At 41.3% G+C, this 15,016-nt stretch overlaps 2 protein-coding genes across 2 annotated transcripts; one reads left to right on the top strand and one right to left on the bottom strand.

Annotated features, from left to right (window-relative positions):
* Positions 1–377: 377 nt before the first annotated feature.
* LOC135482732 (tubulin delta chain-like) lies at positions 378–4,002 on the bottom strand. The gene is made up of 5 exons (XM_064763048.1): positions 3,910–4,002; positions 2,873–3,060; positions 2,029–2,634; positions 1,646–1,810; positions 378–1,189 (listed from the first exon to the last, which is right to left on the bottom strand). The coding sequence occupies exons 2-5, from the start codon at positions 3,045–3,047 to the stop codon at positions 789–791; spliced, it is 1,347 nt and encodes a 448-aa protein (XP_064619118.1). The 5' UTR covers positions 3,048–3,060; positions 3,910–4,002; the 3' UTR covers positions 378–788.
* Positions 4,003–4,009: 7 nt separating this feature from the next.
* On the top strand, positions 4,010–14,359 carry LOC135482730 (phosphatidylinositol 3-kinase catalytic subunit type 3-like). The gene is made up of 19 exons (XM_064763047.1): positions 4,010–4,222; positions 4,881–5,069; positions 5,659–5,802; positions 6,449–6,572; positions 7,026–7,208; positions 8,419–8,490; positions 8,920–9,117; positions 9,259–9,444; positions 9,781–9,947; positions 10,173–10,320; positions 10,500–10,667; positions 10,786–10,902; positions 11,155–11,292; positions 11,539–11,667; positions 11,951–12,170; positions 12,502–12,576; positions 12,696–12,864; positions 13,170–13,386; positions 13,774–14,359. Exons 1-19 carry the CDS (start codon positions 4,146–4,148, stop codon positions 13,786–13,788), a joined length of 2,736 nt encoding a protein of 911 aa, XP_064619117.1. The 5' UTR covers positions 4,010–4,145; the 3' UTR covers positions 13,789–14,359.
* The last annotated feature ends 657 nt before the right edge of the window (positions 14,360–15,016 follow it).

Genomic DNA, 15,016 nt, shown 5'->3' on the forward strand with positions numbered 1-15,016 from the left:
GTGACCGAATGTGAATAGGCCCAACGATCTATGTTAAGCTCACTTAGCGATTCAATAACACAGAGTGGGATAATAAAAGCCACAGTTATACCAGTTATACATGTGCATGGTTTGTTGTCGGGTAACCAGGTGTCCAAGTTTAAATGTTTATACAGTGCTGCCACCCAGACTAATGAGGTCAATATGAGTACTCAGGTTCACTGAACCATGAACAGCTTTGTATATACTGTGTCCATGCTAAACATATCATTCCTTTTGAGCCGTATCTGTTACACATAGGCCTAGTGTTACATGTAAAATAGGCCTTTGTACAGACACCCTACGACTGGCTTAATTGTGTTGACACAGTATACCAGTATACACAGGGTACATCAACATCTAAAAGTACTGTATATTACTTAAAAATTCAAAAATATGCCTCTATGTACCATTCCAAAATATGCCACTTAATGCCATTCAAACTTCTTTCAACAAATATACACTAAAATAAGTAGTTCAATTGCTATACACTTTTATTATGCAATAACTATAACATAAACTCCACATCATTTCTTAGAGTACATTTAAGGTAACATCCTCATACCAAACAAATTTACAGGTGTGAATGCAGGAGTCTTAAAAAATTCCAGAGGACCTGCACCTCCGTTTTTAAGGCAGTGACAACAGTAATTCTTTTGATGAAACTTTGCATCAGTTCATGTAATATCTATAAAACTCCATCCAGCAGAGTCGACAACGTATCCACTCACTCTAGCTCATGCTGCGGTGACAGCAAGGTGTCCACCTTATCATAAAGCCTGGTAACTTCTTATCACCTGTTCAAGACCAGCAAAGCTATCCACAAAGTCCTCTTCCGCCAATCCATGTTTCAAATACTGATGCACGTACGCTCTCGATGCGAACATTTGCCACGCCTTGCCAACAATGCCATCTAACGCCACCACAGGGCTCTGGCTATTACTAAGTAAAGCCGCTGACTTCTCGTAATTATGGAAGGGATGATCGTGTTGCCAGACAGCCAGGCACGAGTCTTTTGGTACCCAAGACGTGTAGAGTTTCTCCTCCCTGAATGGTGCAATGTTGGTGGTATTGATATCCTTGCCCCGTAGAACCAAGAGGTTGCTCACAGATTTATTGTGATGAGCAGCAAGTCCACCAGCGGAGTTCACCCGCACGTGCCAATCGATACCTGAAGAGAGAAAGATCATCATGAAAGGAATCAGTGAGCAAGTTTTTATCTGTGGTTACTCTAAACTTAGATGGTGTAATATCTAACACAGAGCAATATGGGCCCAGAAAATCTTGACTTTGTCTAATAATAATCAACAGCAGGTTACAAATTAGTCATAACCTTTGTGACAGAGCCATTTTTGGAATGGCACAATCAGAATCTGAGACACTGGGAAACAAGGCAATATCCTGAAATATGTTTCCCGTAATCATTTCTGTAAGCTTAAAGGATAGCTCTATTGGACAAAGAACCATCTGTTCTATTGTAATTACAACTTCTTGTTGCTTAGTAATTTCATAAAAACCTCAGTTAATGTAAGAGGCCTATGCTGGATCCAAAGATTTTGAAAGGGGTTGATGTCATTCAGTCTCAAAATCATTCAGTTTTTATCATAACTCTGCAAGACCTACGAACCTTCCTCCATGGCTGCATTTGCAATTAGCATCTGACGCAAATGTTTTAGCATGCCGTGCCATTGGAACACGGTGTATGCTATCGAAGCCTCAGACATCTGGGGAATGTTTCTCAGAGTGAGCAGCTTATACTCTGGGTGGGGGACCAGGTGTTCTAGGAGGCGACCTGCAAAAACGAGGAAGAGAGATAACTCGAAAGTCTAATACGCGTCTCTGAACACTTGACATTGGAGATGAAATCAAAAAGACAAATATTACAGCAAGGTGTCTGCCTTGATATCATAAAGCCTGGTAACTTCTTATCACCTGTTCAAGACCAGCAAGCTATCCACAAAGTCCCCTACCACCTATTATTTACAAATGATCAGGAAACTAACTACGAACCTAGTCTGTTTGATAATTGTCTCCCTCCACCATATAGCTGAACTGGCTGGAGGACACTTGCCAGCTGATGTGATATGACTCGGTTCATATCTCGAAACGAGATCTTCTTAATGTTCATGAGTTGCGAGCAGATCTTTTGAATTCCATCGTTCTCCATGACGAGAATGGCATCAGAGGACTGGTACAAATGCGACAAAGTCAAGACAGCGTTGTAGTTCTGTACGATCACTTCACCGGTGTTATAGGGCCAGACGACTTGATTCATGATGAACGAATTAGGATATTCGTCCCTCAGACACTGCGTCACGTACGCACCAACGCCAGAGCCGGTGCCGCCAGCCAAACTCATCAGGTTCAAAAACCCACCAAAATGGTCACACTTTTCAACTTCTCTTCGCACTAAGTTCATGACGCTGTCTCGGGCTTTAGGCCCATGCCCACAGAATCCGTTGGCCCAGTTGTTGCCCGAGCCCCTTTTTTGGCAGAACGACTGCTTCGGGTCATAGGTCCATTTGCCTGACTTCTTGGCATCCTGCATTGTCTGTGAAATGACCTTGGGCTCCATGTCAACCATCACCGCTCTAGCCTTAGGAACCTCGTCATCTTCTGAAAAAAAACGTTATGTTTGTTTCAATCAATTTCAATTGTGGACACCCTCGGGACTGACAAGCTCTGTCCTGAAGAGAGGTGTCCTGATTATAGAGTGAAAGAGATCAAATTAATTGAAAACAACCAATTTGGAACCAAAAATAGTGTCCGTAATAGAGAGGTGTCCGCTAAGAGAAGTTCCACTATACAGCAGATTGAGGCATATTTCACGGTAAATATCGATGAGAATAATTACCGGACTTTGTCGGTGAAACGTCAAAGAATGTCTCCAAGGTATCTTGCATGTAGTCTCTTTGGATATTCTTGGAAACATTTGGGTAAGAGGTATGGGCATCCTCCATCACAGTGTTGAAGAGCTGGCCACCGATCTGGTTGCCACACTGTCCAACTTGAATTGTCACAATAGACATTGTGGCAATTAATCTGAAAAAGAGATAAAATATACGATTTTCAAACCTCATAAACCAGTCACAATTAACACCAGCAGACCATCACGGTCTAACAGCAGGGTAGGCCTAATGAAGACATGGATGCTTTTGTCCCAAAAAAGCAGACAAAAAAAATCTCACTTATTTTCAGTAGGCCTAGTCATTTCATATGCGGTTGGGCCGACTGGGCGCCTACTTTTTTTCTAAAGACATAATATCGTCACATCATGTGTATTTTCATTAGGCCTAGTCATTTCATATGTGGTTGGGTCTCAAGATCATCTATCTCTCATATAACATAAAGGCCTGTGCGCCTACTTTTTTTCAGAAGACATTATATTGTCACATCATGCGTCTCATTACCATATACGTCACAACGTTAATTTCCAATAACCTTCTGGCAATAATACGGATGACGTTACGACGATGTGGCGATGATGTGGAGAACTTCCTCCATCTCTAGGAGAGTTCCAAAGTAAAAGAAAATCTTCAGGGACAACTTTGTACACATGTCTCATCAGAAAATGTCAACAGGGATAGGGATAGGCCAGGGACAACTTCGAAAGGACGATGCCATCTCATCTCATTCTATGGACTATGACCAGAATTCAGTGACGATATATGATATGAAGTAGTAGTTAATGACACTCGCCGCACCTGGGTCCCACAACCTTTACTTAATCTTAAAATCTTTGCCTCTCTGTTATAGAAAATTAGAGTTTATTGCTCAAAAACTCCAACCAAAGACAGTCACTCCAACTTCTGAGATGGTCCCCCTGCTGGTAAAGTGTGTTGAATCTGCATTACATATCAAATAATCGTCTCATCAAGTCGTAACAACTACCAATTTCAAATGCAATCGGTTCTTGGGAATGCCGTCAATGTCTAGAACTCATTCGCCGTGTTTTTACTGCACGTCAAGTTGTTCAAAATTCATATTTTGTGGAGAAAATCGAAATTTTTGGCTAAGTCGCGCGCACGTCAAGTTTAGAGGACATTGCGCGAGACTTGCTCTAAATGGTTATGATTTCCTTGTTTTGAGTTGAATTATCACCACTTTTCTCGTACGCTGGCTTCGATATGGCAGTTGAGACGTCTGCAGCTAGGTTCTACTATGTCTATAGTAGTGATCTGGATGTTAATGTGGAAATCAAAATGTAAGTATGGCCTGTTTGCCAGTTTTTGTTCTGCTCAAAATTTGACATTTTCTGATGAGACTTGTGTACAAAATGTACAGTGTACATTATGTACAGAGTAAGTACAGTGTTTCATTTTTGTATAGACTTCACCACCAATCAGTACAGTGCTTGTCATGTATATATTCAGGATGAATCCCAGCAATCAGGGAGGTTTTAATATACATTAAAGCTCTGCACGAGCAAGCAATTTAAAATCGCTGCATCCTGGGAGTGCAATTATGACCTAGGCCTAAGACATCATAGAACGACTAACAATATATAGCAAGAAGATCTGACGTCTGCAGGTAAAAGCGAACGGTAATTGATGGGATGGGTTTTATAAATATATTGTCAATGTCGTGTTGCTGCAATCACCGATTCTCGTCACAGGTACCTGTGGAGCTGGCCTCAGGAATTATTTATCGTGGGATAGGCATGTCAGACCAAAGCAGGCGGGTGTGAATGCCTACCACTCATTCAGAACGTGCTCCTGATCTTTCCAGCCAGTTATTATGTTTAGAAAAAGGCCCCATCCTGATTAGTGATAAGCACCTCGGGCAGAACCCCCACCCTCCAACCACACAGATCTTGATATAGAGTTTTTCAGTGGCCTATCAACTATAATTCTTTTTTAAAGTGGTACGCTTGAAGGAATGAGAGAGCGCCCGAAATACAAGGAGCTGATAAATGATCCCATGTTGAAGTACTCTGGCATCTACCAAGAAGGATGTGCAGACCTCTATGTCACTTGTCAAGTGTTTGAAGACCACAAGCCGTTGGCTCTACCAGTCAGGACCTCTTACAAAGCATTTAGTACCAGATGGAAGTAAGTTTTCTAAAACTTACATGAGAGTCTGTCTTTTTTCCATACAAGGTGTTGTACATGTTCTTGAGGCAAATATTCCTGAACATGATAAGAAGGCACTTGCCAACAGCAGGCCTTTGTATCATTCTGAAATACACTCAATCATAATGAGCAAGGCCATGCCGAAGTTGACCTTATTTGGAGAGTTGATTTGGCGTGTCCTCTTGAGCTATAAGTGTTGCTTCGTTAAGATGCCAAATGGCGGCATGTTCAGCCTTTGTGTCAAGACTGAATTAACCCAAACCTCCCTGGTTAAGTCTGTTAACCAAATGATGCATTGACTGTCACCAGGTAAGGTAAAGTGGTGCAGTTAAAGCAAGTGGTACAATTATAGCCACTTCAGTGTAGAAAACATCTGGTAGTATGCATTAATTCACACAGAGGCTATAATTGTACTTGGACTATTGTACAACCTTAGTTTCTGTGCTAAACCACTGACGAGTCAATTTCTTTCCTCAGCTGGCTCACACAGAGGCTATAATTGTACTTGGACTATTGTACAACCTTAGTTTCTGTGCTAAACCACTGACGAGTCAATTTCTTTCCTCAGCTGGAACGAGTGGTTAACACTGCCAATAAAGTACAGTGATTTGCCAAGGAATGCCCAACTTTCCCTGACAGTCTGGGACGTTTATGGAACTAGAGATGCAACACCGGTCGGAGGGACAACTATTCAAGTCTTTGGAAAGTATGGGTAGGTACACATTGTGACCTGGGTAAAGATTTCATCTTAAAAATTGCTGTGCTATCACTCACAAACAAGTTAGTGGTGAGTTTGTTTAACCTAGTACCTCAGTAGATGCACTAGGGATATATTTTGTGTCGCTTCTTACTAACAAGGTCCATATGCTTCCTTGAATAAGAGAACATTTTGAGTTGAGACAACTCTTCAGCTGAAACATTTACTTGATTGTCGAAGTCCTCTTATGAGACGTGTTCAATAAAATTGAAATGTGCATCACAGGAAAGATATGTATAAATGCAAGGGGAATCACATTTATTCCTGTTTTGAATCAATATCAAGGCATAGTGCTCATCCAATTTTAGGTACTTGTTCCAGAAGGGCCTACTTACTGTCACCTGTGCTCATGGATCTAGTCTCAAAAGTATTTATAAAATGTTTAACCCTAGAACTTTGAACTTGGAATGGTCAGTCATGTAATTTTACATGGCATCGAGTATTAACGTGCTGTGGTTCAGTCGATTGTTGATTGACCTTGTCTTCTTGAACATTTGAAATTCTGCTTTACGTTTCATTATCATATTGATTGACAGTGACCTGCTGTTTTTTAAACTATTTCGGAAATTGAATTCCGCAGTATCATTTTCCATTTCTTTAGGACCTTCCGACAGGGAATGCACGATTTGAGGGTATGGCCAAATGTTGAGGCTGATCCGTCACAACCCAGCACCACCCCTGGAAAGGCAGACAGAGACAAGGACCAGATGGCAAATTTAGCAAAGGTAAAACTCAATGAATTGCCTTATTCACTACCCTGGATTCGTTGTAGGAAATTTAACTTTTCTCCAGCTTGGCAGGGTTCCGAACAGGATTCGTTTTGGGGTATGTTTTGGGGGTATGTTTTGGGGGAGGGGTCAAAAAGTTGTCTTTTAAGATTTCAATTTTTTTCAAGGTAGACCTTAAGATGCATTTTCCAGCTGATTTTCATAACAAACTCAACAAGAATTCACATTTCTAGGTTTAAATGTCTAAATATCATCTGATATAACACATTTCTAGGTCAAAATGCAAAAAAATATAATTTTTTTTCTTCATTGAGGGTAAGTAAAACGTACCCAATTTACCCTCTAGTGGGGAGACCCTGCTTGGCCTTATTCTTCCTGTCTGTGTTTTCCTCATAAGACGCATTTCGTAGAGCAACTCATACAACTTATTTAAAATCTTTCTCTCTTCAGCTTACAAAGAAACATCGAAATGGACATATGCCAACAGTTGATTGGTTGGACAGACTGACGTTCCGGGAAATTGAGATGGTCAATGAGAAAGTCAAGCGAGACTCGAACTTTATGTATTTGATGGTTGAATTCCCACAAGTGATACTAGGAGAAACAGAATATGCTGTGGTTTACTTTGAAAAGGTAAGCAGGCTGACGATGCTTTTACTAGGCCTTGCCGAATATATTCTAATCCTTTGTCCTGTCCTAAATTACACTGCAGAAAAGCTATTTCTTGTCACTGCGATGTGCGATAGAAATCGGGTGTCTGCAGATAAATTTTAAAATTTCTTTTCACCACTATCTGGAGTGTCAATATCCTGAGGAAATCAGAGGTTAATGTTCGCTTCTCCTGCCCGTTTGTGTGCAGGGCCGGAGAAGCAATCATTAACCCCTGATTTCCTCAAATGTCCTCAAATGTCACAAGCACCTACAATGACCCCTTGTACACAAGCACTGGGATGGACATTCCTCGTTTGCGGTGTGCTGATGAATGTGAAACATCATTTCAATTTTATTGGCCTGACTGAATTCCCATGCCCGGGCCTATGCCCATGACTCATTTAGTTAATGATGATATGGTTGAAGAGTTTCTTCCGTGCCATGTGGCATTTACAATCTGCATATACCTGTTGTCTGCTAAATACATCTTTAAAGGCACAGTGCATCGCAATTAACAAACACCTATGACAGGACAGGGAATGTGTATAGGTCAGTTAGTGTAACTCACTTATTTTCCCCAAACTGCCAATTCATGCATTTGATTTAAATTTGTGATTTGTGTCTTTCGCACATCATTGCCCTAAAAATGGAAAATTTGGTGCTAAAACAGAATGTTTTAGTAGTGTATCTTTATTGATACAATTGTTCAGTTATTTAAGCAGAACAGTATGTCGGCAGACAGGTATTTAGATTATTACTTCAATTGCAGTATAATCGCCGATCATGCATTTTGGTGCATGCATTTGTTTTAGTAAGCATTGGATTTACCGTTTCAATTCTTGTTAGTTTTTTATGTCGTGAACAGGCTGAAAATGTAACTGGCATCGAGCAAGTTTGTTTCAGATAATTGCCTTGATCTTTCAGTTTGTTCTTGACTCATAAATCATGTGATTTTGACTTATTAGCACCCAACCACAACAGGCCTTATGGATGCGTCAATTTTGTGGTTTGATTGGGTTATTTCAAAACTTAATGCTTCTTTTCTATTGCATACAATTTGAGTGTGGATGTAAAAAAATTCAGACTGAATGTCACGAGGACATGTGTTCACAGCCAGTGCAATGCCTGTCATGAAATCGGGACATACAAAGATGCCAATACATGCAACTACATTCTCTTGTATACATTTCAGGATGGTGATGATGTTTACCAAATCCGGACTTACAATGACATTGTTACAGTCCCCGACCCTGAGATAGCTATGGTATGTTCACTCTATTCAATAGCTTGGATTACCGTCTATCTGTAATGGATTTTTTCTTCTATGCAATATGAGGTGTAGAGTTTATTTTCATGTGCCACAGGTGGTCTCTATGTGACTGGTATGTACAGTTTTGAAAATTGGACTTGTTCGATCTAAGTGATAAAAATAATCCTTGTAATGGACTAGCGGGAGTAATGCCTTCACACTGTGAGATAGCAAACATACCTATAAGTAACTTAATCTGGCTCCTACCTGTGTAGTCTCCGTTCAAAGTTTAAGGAAACCAATTTAAGTCTCAGGAAAAGTATTCATCATGGATATCAACCCCAAGGATGTCTTTTTTGATGTTTTTAAAATAGAGAGGTTCTGCATATCAGTATATGTATGTTATAAAGAATGTGTTAAACTCCAACTTTTGTTTTTATTCAGGAAAATCTTGTCGAGAGTAAACATCACAAACTCGCCAGAAGCCTACGAAGTGGTCCGGCCGATCGAGACCTGAAGCCAAATGCTGCCACCAGAGACCAGCTCAACCTTATTGTCAATTATCCACCAACTAAGACTTTGTTATCAGAAGATCAGGATCTAGTCTGGAAGTTTAGATTTTATCTCTCAAATCAGAAAAAGGTGAGATTATCCTTAGAATATCTTTCTGTCTTTTTGTGAAAGCACGTCCAGACAAAAAATCATGTTAATAACCTTGGTCTCTATCTATAAATATTTGAAATCCTATTCATCATATTCTCTGAATTCACTATCCCATTTCAGGCCCTGACAAAGTTTCTCAAATCTGTGAACTGGAACGTGCTGCAGGAGGCCAAGCAGGGTCTGGATTTACTGAGGAAGTGGAGCCCGATGGACGTGGATGATGCCCTCGAGTTATTGTCACCCACCTTCACTGACCCGTCGGTGAGGAAATATGCCGTGGCAAGGCTACAACAGGCAAATGATGAGGTAGGTACAATATGATTTCGAATATCCTGGCCAGGGTACTGAAACTCTGCAGTTCAAATATTTCTTTTTGTATGACCAACCCCTGCAATATAGCATAAACTATGCTGGGACGTGGGTTACTGTAACTAGACGAAAGTCAAGATGAGCTGCCCCACCTAGGTTAAAAATGATACCATCTGATTAGCTGAGTGTTCTCTCGAACCTCACTGGCAACACGATAGACTTGAAAAGACACTAATCTAAACTATTCTGAAGAGCAGTTTTAATAAGTTGAGCTACATGTATCTTAGGCAGAACTTCTTCGTTTGGTTTAAAAAAGACCCCATTGTTTTTCAGGATTTGTTACTGTACCTCCTCCAGCTTGTGCAAGCCCTCAAATACGAGAACTTCGATGAAATCAAGGCGGCTGCTGGCAGGGACTCCATACAGCCGGGCCCAACACAGCTTGGTGCGACGTTCTTGAATGAGAACATGACGTCGAGTTCATCGTCATTAGAAAGCAGGTAATGCCACATATCAATAATTTAGTTTAGGCATGAAGAAATGGTAGATGGTGAGGTTTGGGTTGGCAGGAGGTTGTAGGCCCTACTCTGCTTTACATGGATGTTTTTTATGTCTGCGTAACTTGAATGAATAGTTTTGCAATGAAACGCAATGTGAACCGTTTAATCGCAAAAAGTCTTGTTTAATTTTTCAAAGCTGTTTGATTCATTATTTTACCTCTCTAGGTCACCCGCTAGCAGCCAATCCCATTCGAAAGGCTCTTCCAGTACCGAGGAAGACGTGATGAGCCAGAGTGGCTCAGACAGCAAGGACAGCAGTCTTCAGAGCAAAGACAGCAGTCTTCAGAGTACAGACTCACAAAATGGAAATAACGTAAGATATTTGAGGCTTTTTTAATTAGCAAGTGAATCTGTTTACTTTTAGTCAAAATGTTTATCCAAGACTTGTGGACTGGACATTTTGTTTGGGCCTGTCAGTCTTAACTTTGAAAGCATGAAAACTTGGAGAGAAAAATCTCTAAAACTTTTAACTAGAAATTGCCTTATTTTCAGATGGACTTGGCCACATTCCTGATCCACCGAGCATGCCAGAATTCTGTCCTATGTAATTACTTTTTCTGGTACGTGTTGGTCGAGAGTGATGACCAGGAGTCGAAAGATAAGAAGGTGATCGAAATGTACAACACGGTGCTGCGAAGGTTTAGCCACGCGTTGATGAAGGTCAGTGGAGTCCGTTTTGTCTTTTACTGCTCAGTTTAAAAACATTTAGGACTGCGAAAATAAAGGAGTTTGCTGTATTATTTGCTAATTGCAATAGAACTCTTCCTCACATTTTCAGGGCGGTAAGGATTTCCGTTTGAGACGGTCACAGTTCGTAGGGCAGCAGAAGTTCATGGAGAGACTGATCAACTTGGTCAAGATGGTCGCAAGGGAGAGTGGCAATAGAAAGAAAAAAGTGAGTCAGTGTTTACCTTACTCACTACGGATAAGGATTGGCTGCAATGGCAATAACTTCTGTGCTGTCTGCACGAAGTCCCCAGACAAGAATTCGGGCCAAATGGTGAACACCACGTGATAAACTGTACAGCGGAAACAAGGCAGACGACAACTGAGTACATCTGACCAGCAGGATCGACTTTTTAAGGAGTGGATACAAAGGAGATGAAGACCCTACCTTCACCCATTCTTGTTTAATCCCCATTTACAGATAGAGAAGCTACAAGCCCTCTTAGCTGACCAGGAGGTAGTGCAGTACAACTTCGCCGGCTTTGAACCCCTGCTCTTACCCTTGGACCCCACTATCAAAATCAAAGCAATCATTCCAGAGCAAGCGACTCTTTTTAAGGTGAGTAGATTCCAATCACGAGGAGCCCCATAGCTCTGCTGGATACATCACCAGTTGGCCGCAGTTCATTCAGAGATAACCCCATGTTTGTTTCTTCAGATGTTATGGCAGGAATTCTAGGAACTAAAAGTCATGACTCTTCACGAAAACATGTGCCTCATACTAGTTATCTGAAGACCACTAATTTGACCCTCTACAATGTAGCTCCTACCCATTGGCCCCCTTTAAAACTGTGATGTTTTCCAGAGTAACATGATGCCTTGCCGGCTCACATTCAAAACAGTGGACGACACTGAATACATTGCAATATTCAAACATGGCGATGACATGCGACAAGACCAGCTTGTCCTGCAGATCATCACACTCATGGATCAGGTAAGCATCTTTTATCTTCATTTGGTCTCCCCAGTTTATGTTACAGCCACTACTGTCATCCGCCAAATCTTTGCAGTCGTTTTATTTTCACATATTTCGCAAACTATCTCTTAGAGTTGTTCTTCTCCAGGGAGAATTCCACCTCCAAGCTGGGTTGAGCATCTTTACGTGCCACTATGGTTAGGTGTCAGTTGGGTTCATTTTCCCAGTGACTCTGTCTTCAGCCAAAGATTAGAATTTGAATAGTTAGATATAAGGTTTTGATATCATGTCTCTTTTCCAGCTCTTACGCCGTGAGAACCTTGACCTGAAGTTGACCCCCTACAAGGTGCTAGCCACGAGCAGTAAAGATGGCTTAGTCCAGTATATTAGTTCAATCTCCATCGCAGAGGTCCTGACATCAGAAGGCTCAATACAAAACTTCTTCCGTAAACATTCCCCCAGTGAAAATGGACCGTATGGTATATCACCAGAAGTTATGGATAATTACATCAAAAGTTGTGGTACGTAAATTGACCATTTTAACCTTCGTTTGAAAACAGTGATACACGTCAGACTGGGGACTTGCAGTTTTAGGAATTATTACCACGTCAGAGGTCCTTGGTTTTCTAACCAAGACTGTCTGGGTAGACCAAAGGCACAGGACCAAACCCAAGGTGCCAACTGAGGGTTTTTGATTTGGCCTTGCCTCAGTCTATTTACTCTTCTTCTGCTTTCGATATCTGGTATTCGACTGTTGGCTATTTTGTCATGTCTTAAGCCATGTGATGGCCACAAATTGGGCTGTCTTTGTCAGCTTACCCTTAATCTATTCCCTCATTCTTTAAATTTCAGCTGGATACTGTGTGGTGACATACCTTCTCGGTGTTGGTGATCGTCATTTAGACAATCTTCTGCTGACAAAAGCAGGTAAATATACTAGATAAGGTCATTGTCAGTGCTCATAAGGATGTATGGGGTGATAGGCCAGATCAATACTGCCTCTAATTGAGTGCTGCTGACACTGAACTTAAAACTGTTGATTTCAGGTAAACTGTTTCACGTTGACTTTGGCTACATCCTTGGGCGGGACCCCAAACCGATGCCGCCCCCTATGAAGCTGAGTAAAGAGATGGTAGACGCCATGGGAGGAACAAACAGTGAACACTTCCATGATTTCAAGAAGTTATGCTATACTGCTTTTCTCCATTTGAGAAGGTTCGTGTTTCATAACAAATATTTTACTATATCTGCTGTTTGCATGGGTCCAACTTTTACATCTTTTTACACTTTGCCGGATAGCACTTCAAACTAAACCAATTCACTTGGTAGACTGGTGCAATGACATATGCTAAGGTTGACCTAAATATTTGTTTGTTGACATCCTGATGAAGTTTCCCACAACTCATTACAAAATGTGTGTTGTTACATCGATGCCTCGAATACAGCCATTGACCTGCGCCATTGACAAAAAACTTGTCCTGAACGAGTCGCTTGGTATCACTATCATTCCTAATTTTCAGATCCGCCAACCTTTTCCTGAACTTGTTCTCCCTGATGGTCGACGCCAATGTTCCCGACATTGCCCTCGAGCCCGACAAGACGGTGAAGAAGGTACAGGATAAGTTCCGTCTTGATCTCACGGACGAGGAAGCGGTCCACTTCATGCAGAGTCTTCTTGATGTCAGCGTGTCGGCCATGATGCCTGCATTGGTGGAACAGATGCACAAAATTGCACAGGTAAGAAGGTCTGACCATTTCCAATCACCACGTCTTTAGCCAGTTGGTTGTTGTGACGTACGACCGTAGTTGTTTTCCAATTTTCGACCCAAAGTCAATCAAACGCTGACCTATTTGGTAGTATACAGGACCTCAGGTTTGCCTGTGCAACCAAAAATATATGCCAATACATTGGCAGATTCAGAAATTTGTGCGAGTCCAGCCCAAACCAGAGAGCACAGAAGCTGTGATCTTGGAAACGAGGGGAGGCGCGGTTCCATTTGAAGCTCAGAAAGTGTCTTCCCCAAGGTTGCCCATGCAGCCAACCATAATCATACATCATATGCACGATCAAAGTACCTCAGTGGCTGTCACCAAGGTCTAATGATATTTTTCTTTTCATTTTAGTACTGGAGGAAATGAGGAGCCGTTGATCATGGGATCAAATTCTAAGGATATTGGTGCTATTGCCTGACTTTGTCAGCATCTGCTTGCGCTGTTGAGGACTTTTCTACATAACATTCTTTTGGCCGCAAAGTTTTGAATACTTGACTAGAAAAAGCAGGACGTTTTGGAAACGAACTTTTCACAATTGACAGTCTTTGTGAGTTGATCAAAGAATGATAGGGGATTGACTGTGTCATGAAATGTTTCTGGTCTTTCTAAAAGCATTTGTTCTTCTTCACTGGTGGATATATAGTGGATGGAAAATACTGTGTCGACTTAATTGAGCCAGTTTAGGGGTGCCTGAACAAAAAGGCCAGTTTTGCCTGTAATAGACCCACATGTGTGCCAGGCACGGTTCAACCAGCTTGAACATATCGACACAGTATGTAGACCTTCACAGTTGGTAAAATCATGTTTCAAGGTTGTGATGTATCATCTGGATGGAAGAACCTCAGCTGGGTTTTTTCATGTCAAATGTGATTTTCCACATACTATGAATGTAAATATTTGTCAGTATGTGCAATAAAGTACATTATTTATTACAATATGCCATGATTTCTTTAATACCCCTGAATTATTACAGCGTCAAATGTCCATTTATACTTCTTGGCTCATTTCATCCATCATCATGACTGAGTGTGATCAGGTATCAGCCTCCTGACTGGGACATCAAAGGTTAGAGACCTTACCCTGACTATTTTCATTTGGCATTAGAAAGGTCGATTTGAATTTCTTGGCTCATCAATTGTGATAACCTTAGGGTTACATGTAGGCATCAGCCTCCTTGCCTTAAAGATTCGAGACCTTGCCCTTTTAGGCTCATGACATCAATCATTGTAAACTAGTGGTTGGCATCTGCCTCCTGACCTGGATGTCAACGGTTGGAGACCTTGCCCTGACTATCTGTATTTGGCATTATAAACCTTTGCACCAAATGACCGACGTACAACACTGGTCCTGCATCCTGCGTGGTCGAGGGTATTTGAATACCATCAATGAAGACTTCTGCCCTCACTTCTGCTCAGAACCTGGATTGAAATGTCCCCACCTTATTTACACCAACACGCAGATAATACCAAGGTTTTTGACATAGCATAATATTCCATAAAGTGTTCTATTAAATTCCCTCATTGCAAATGCTCCACAGAAGTAAACTGCTGTGGAGTTTGAAAAGGGCAGCATATACTTCCTGTTCCTTTGAGAA

Source organism: Lineus longissimus, chromosome 2 (assembly GCF_910592395.1).
Source record: "Lineus longissimus chromosome 2, tnLinLong1.2, whole genome shotgun sequence".
In the NCBI taxonomy this organism is placed as follows: domain Eukaryota; kingdom Metazoa; phylum Nemertea; class Pilidiophora; order Heteronemertea; family Lineidae; genus Lineus; species Lineus longissimus.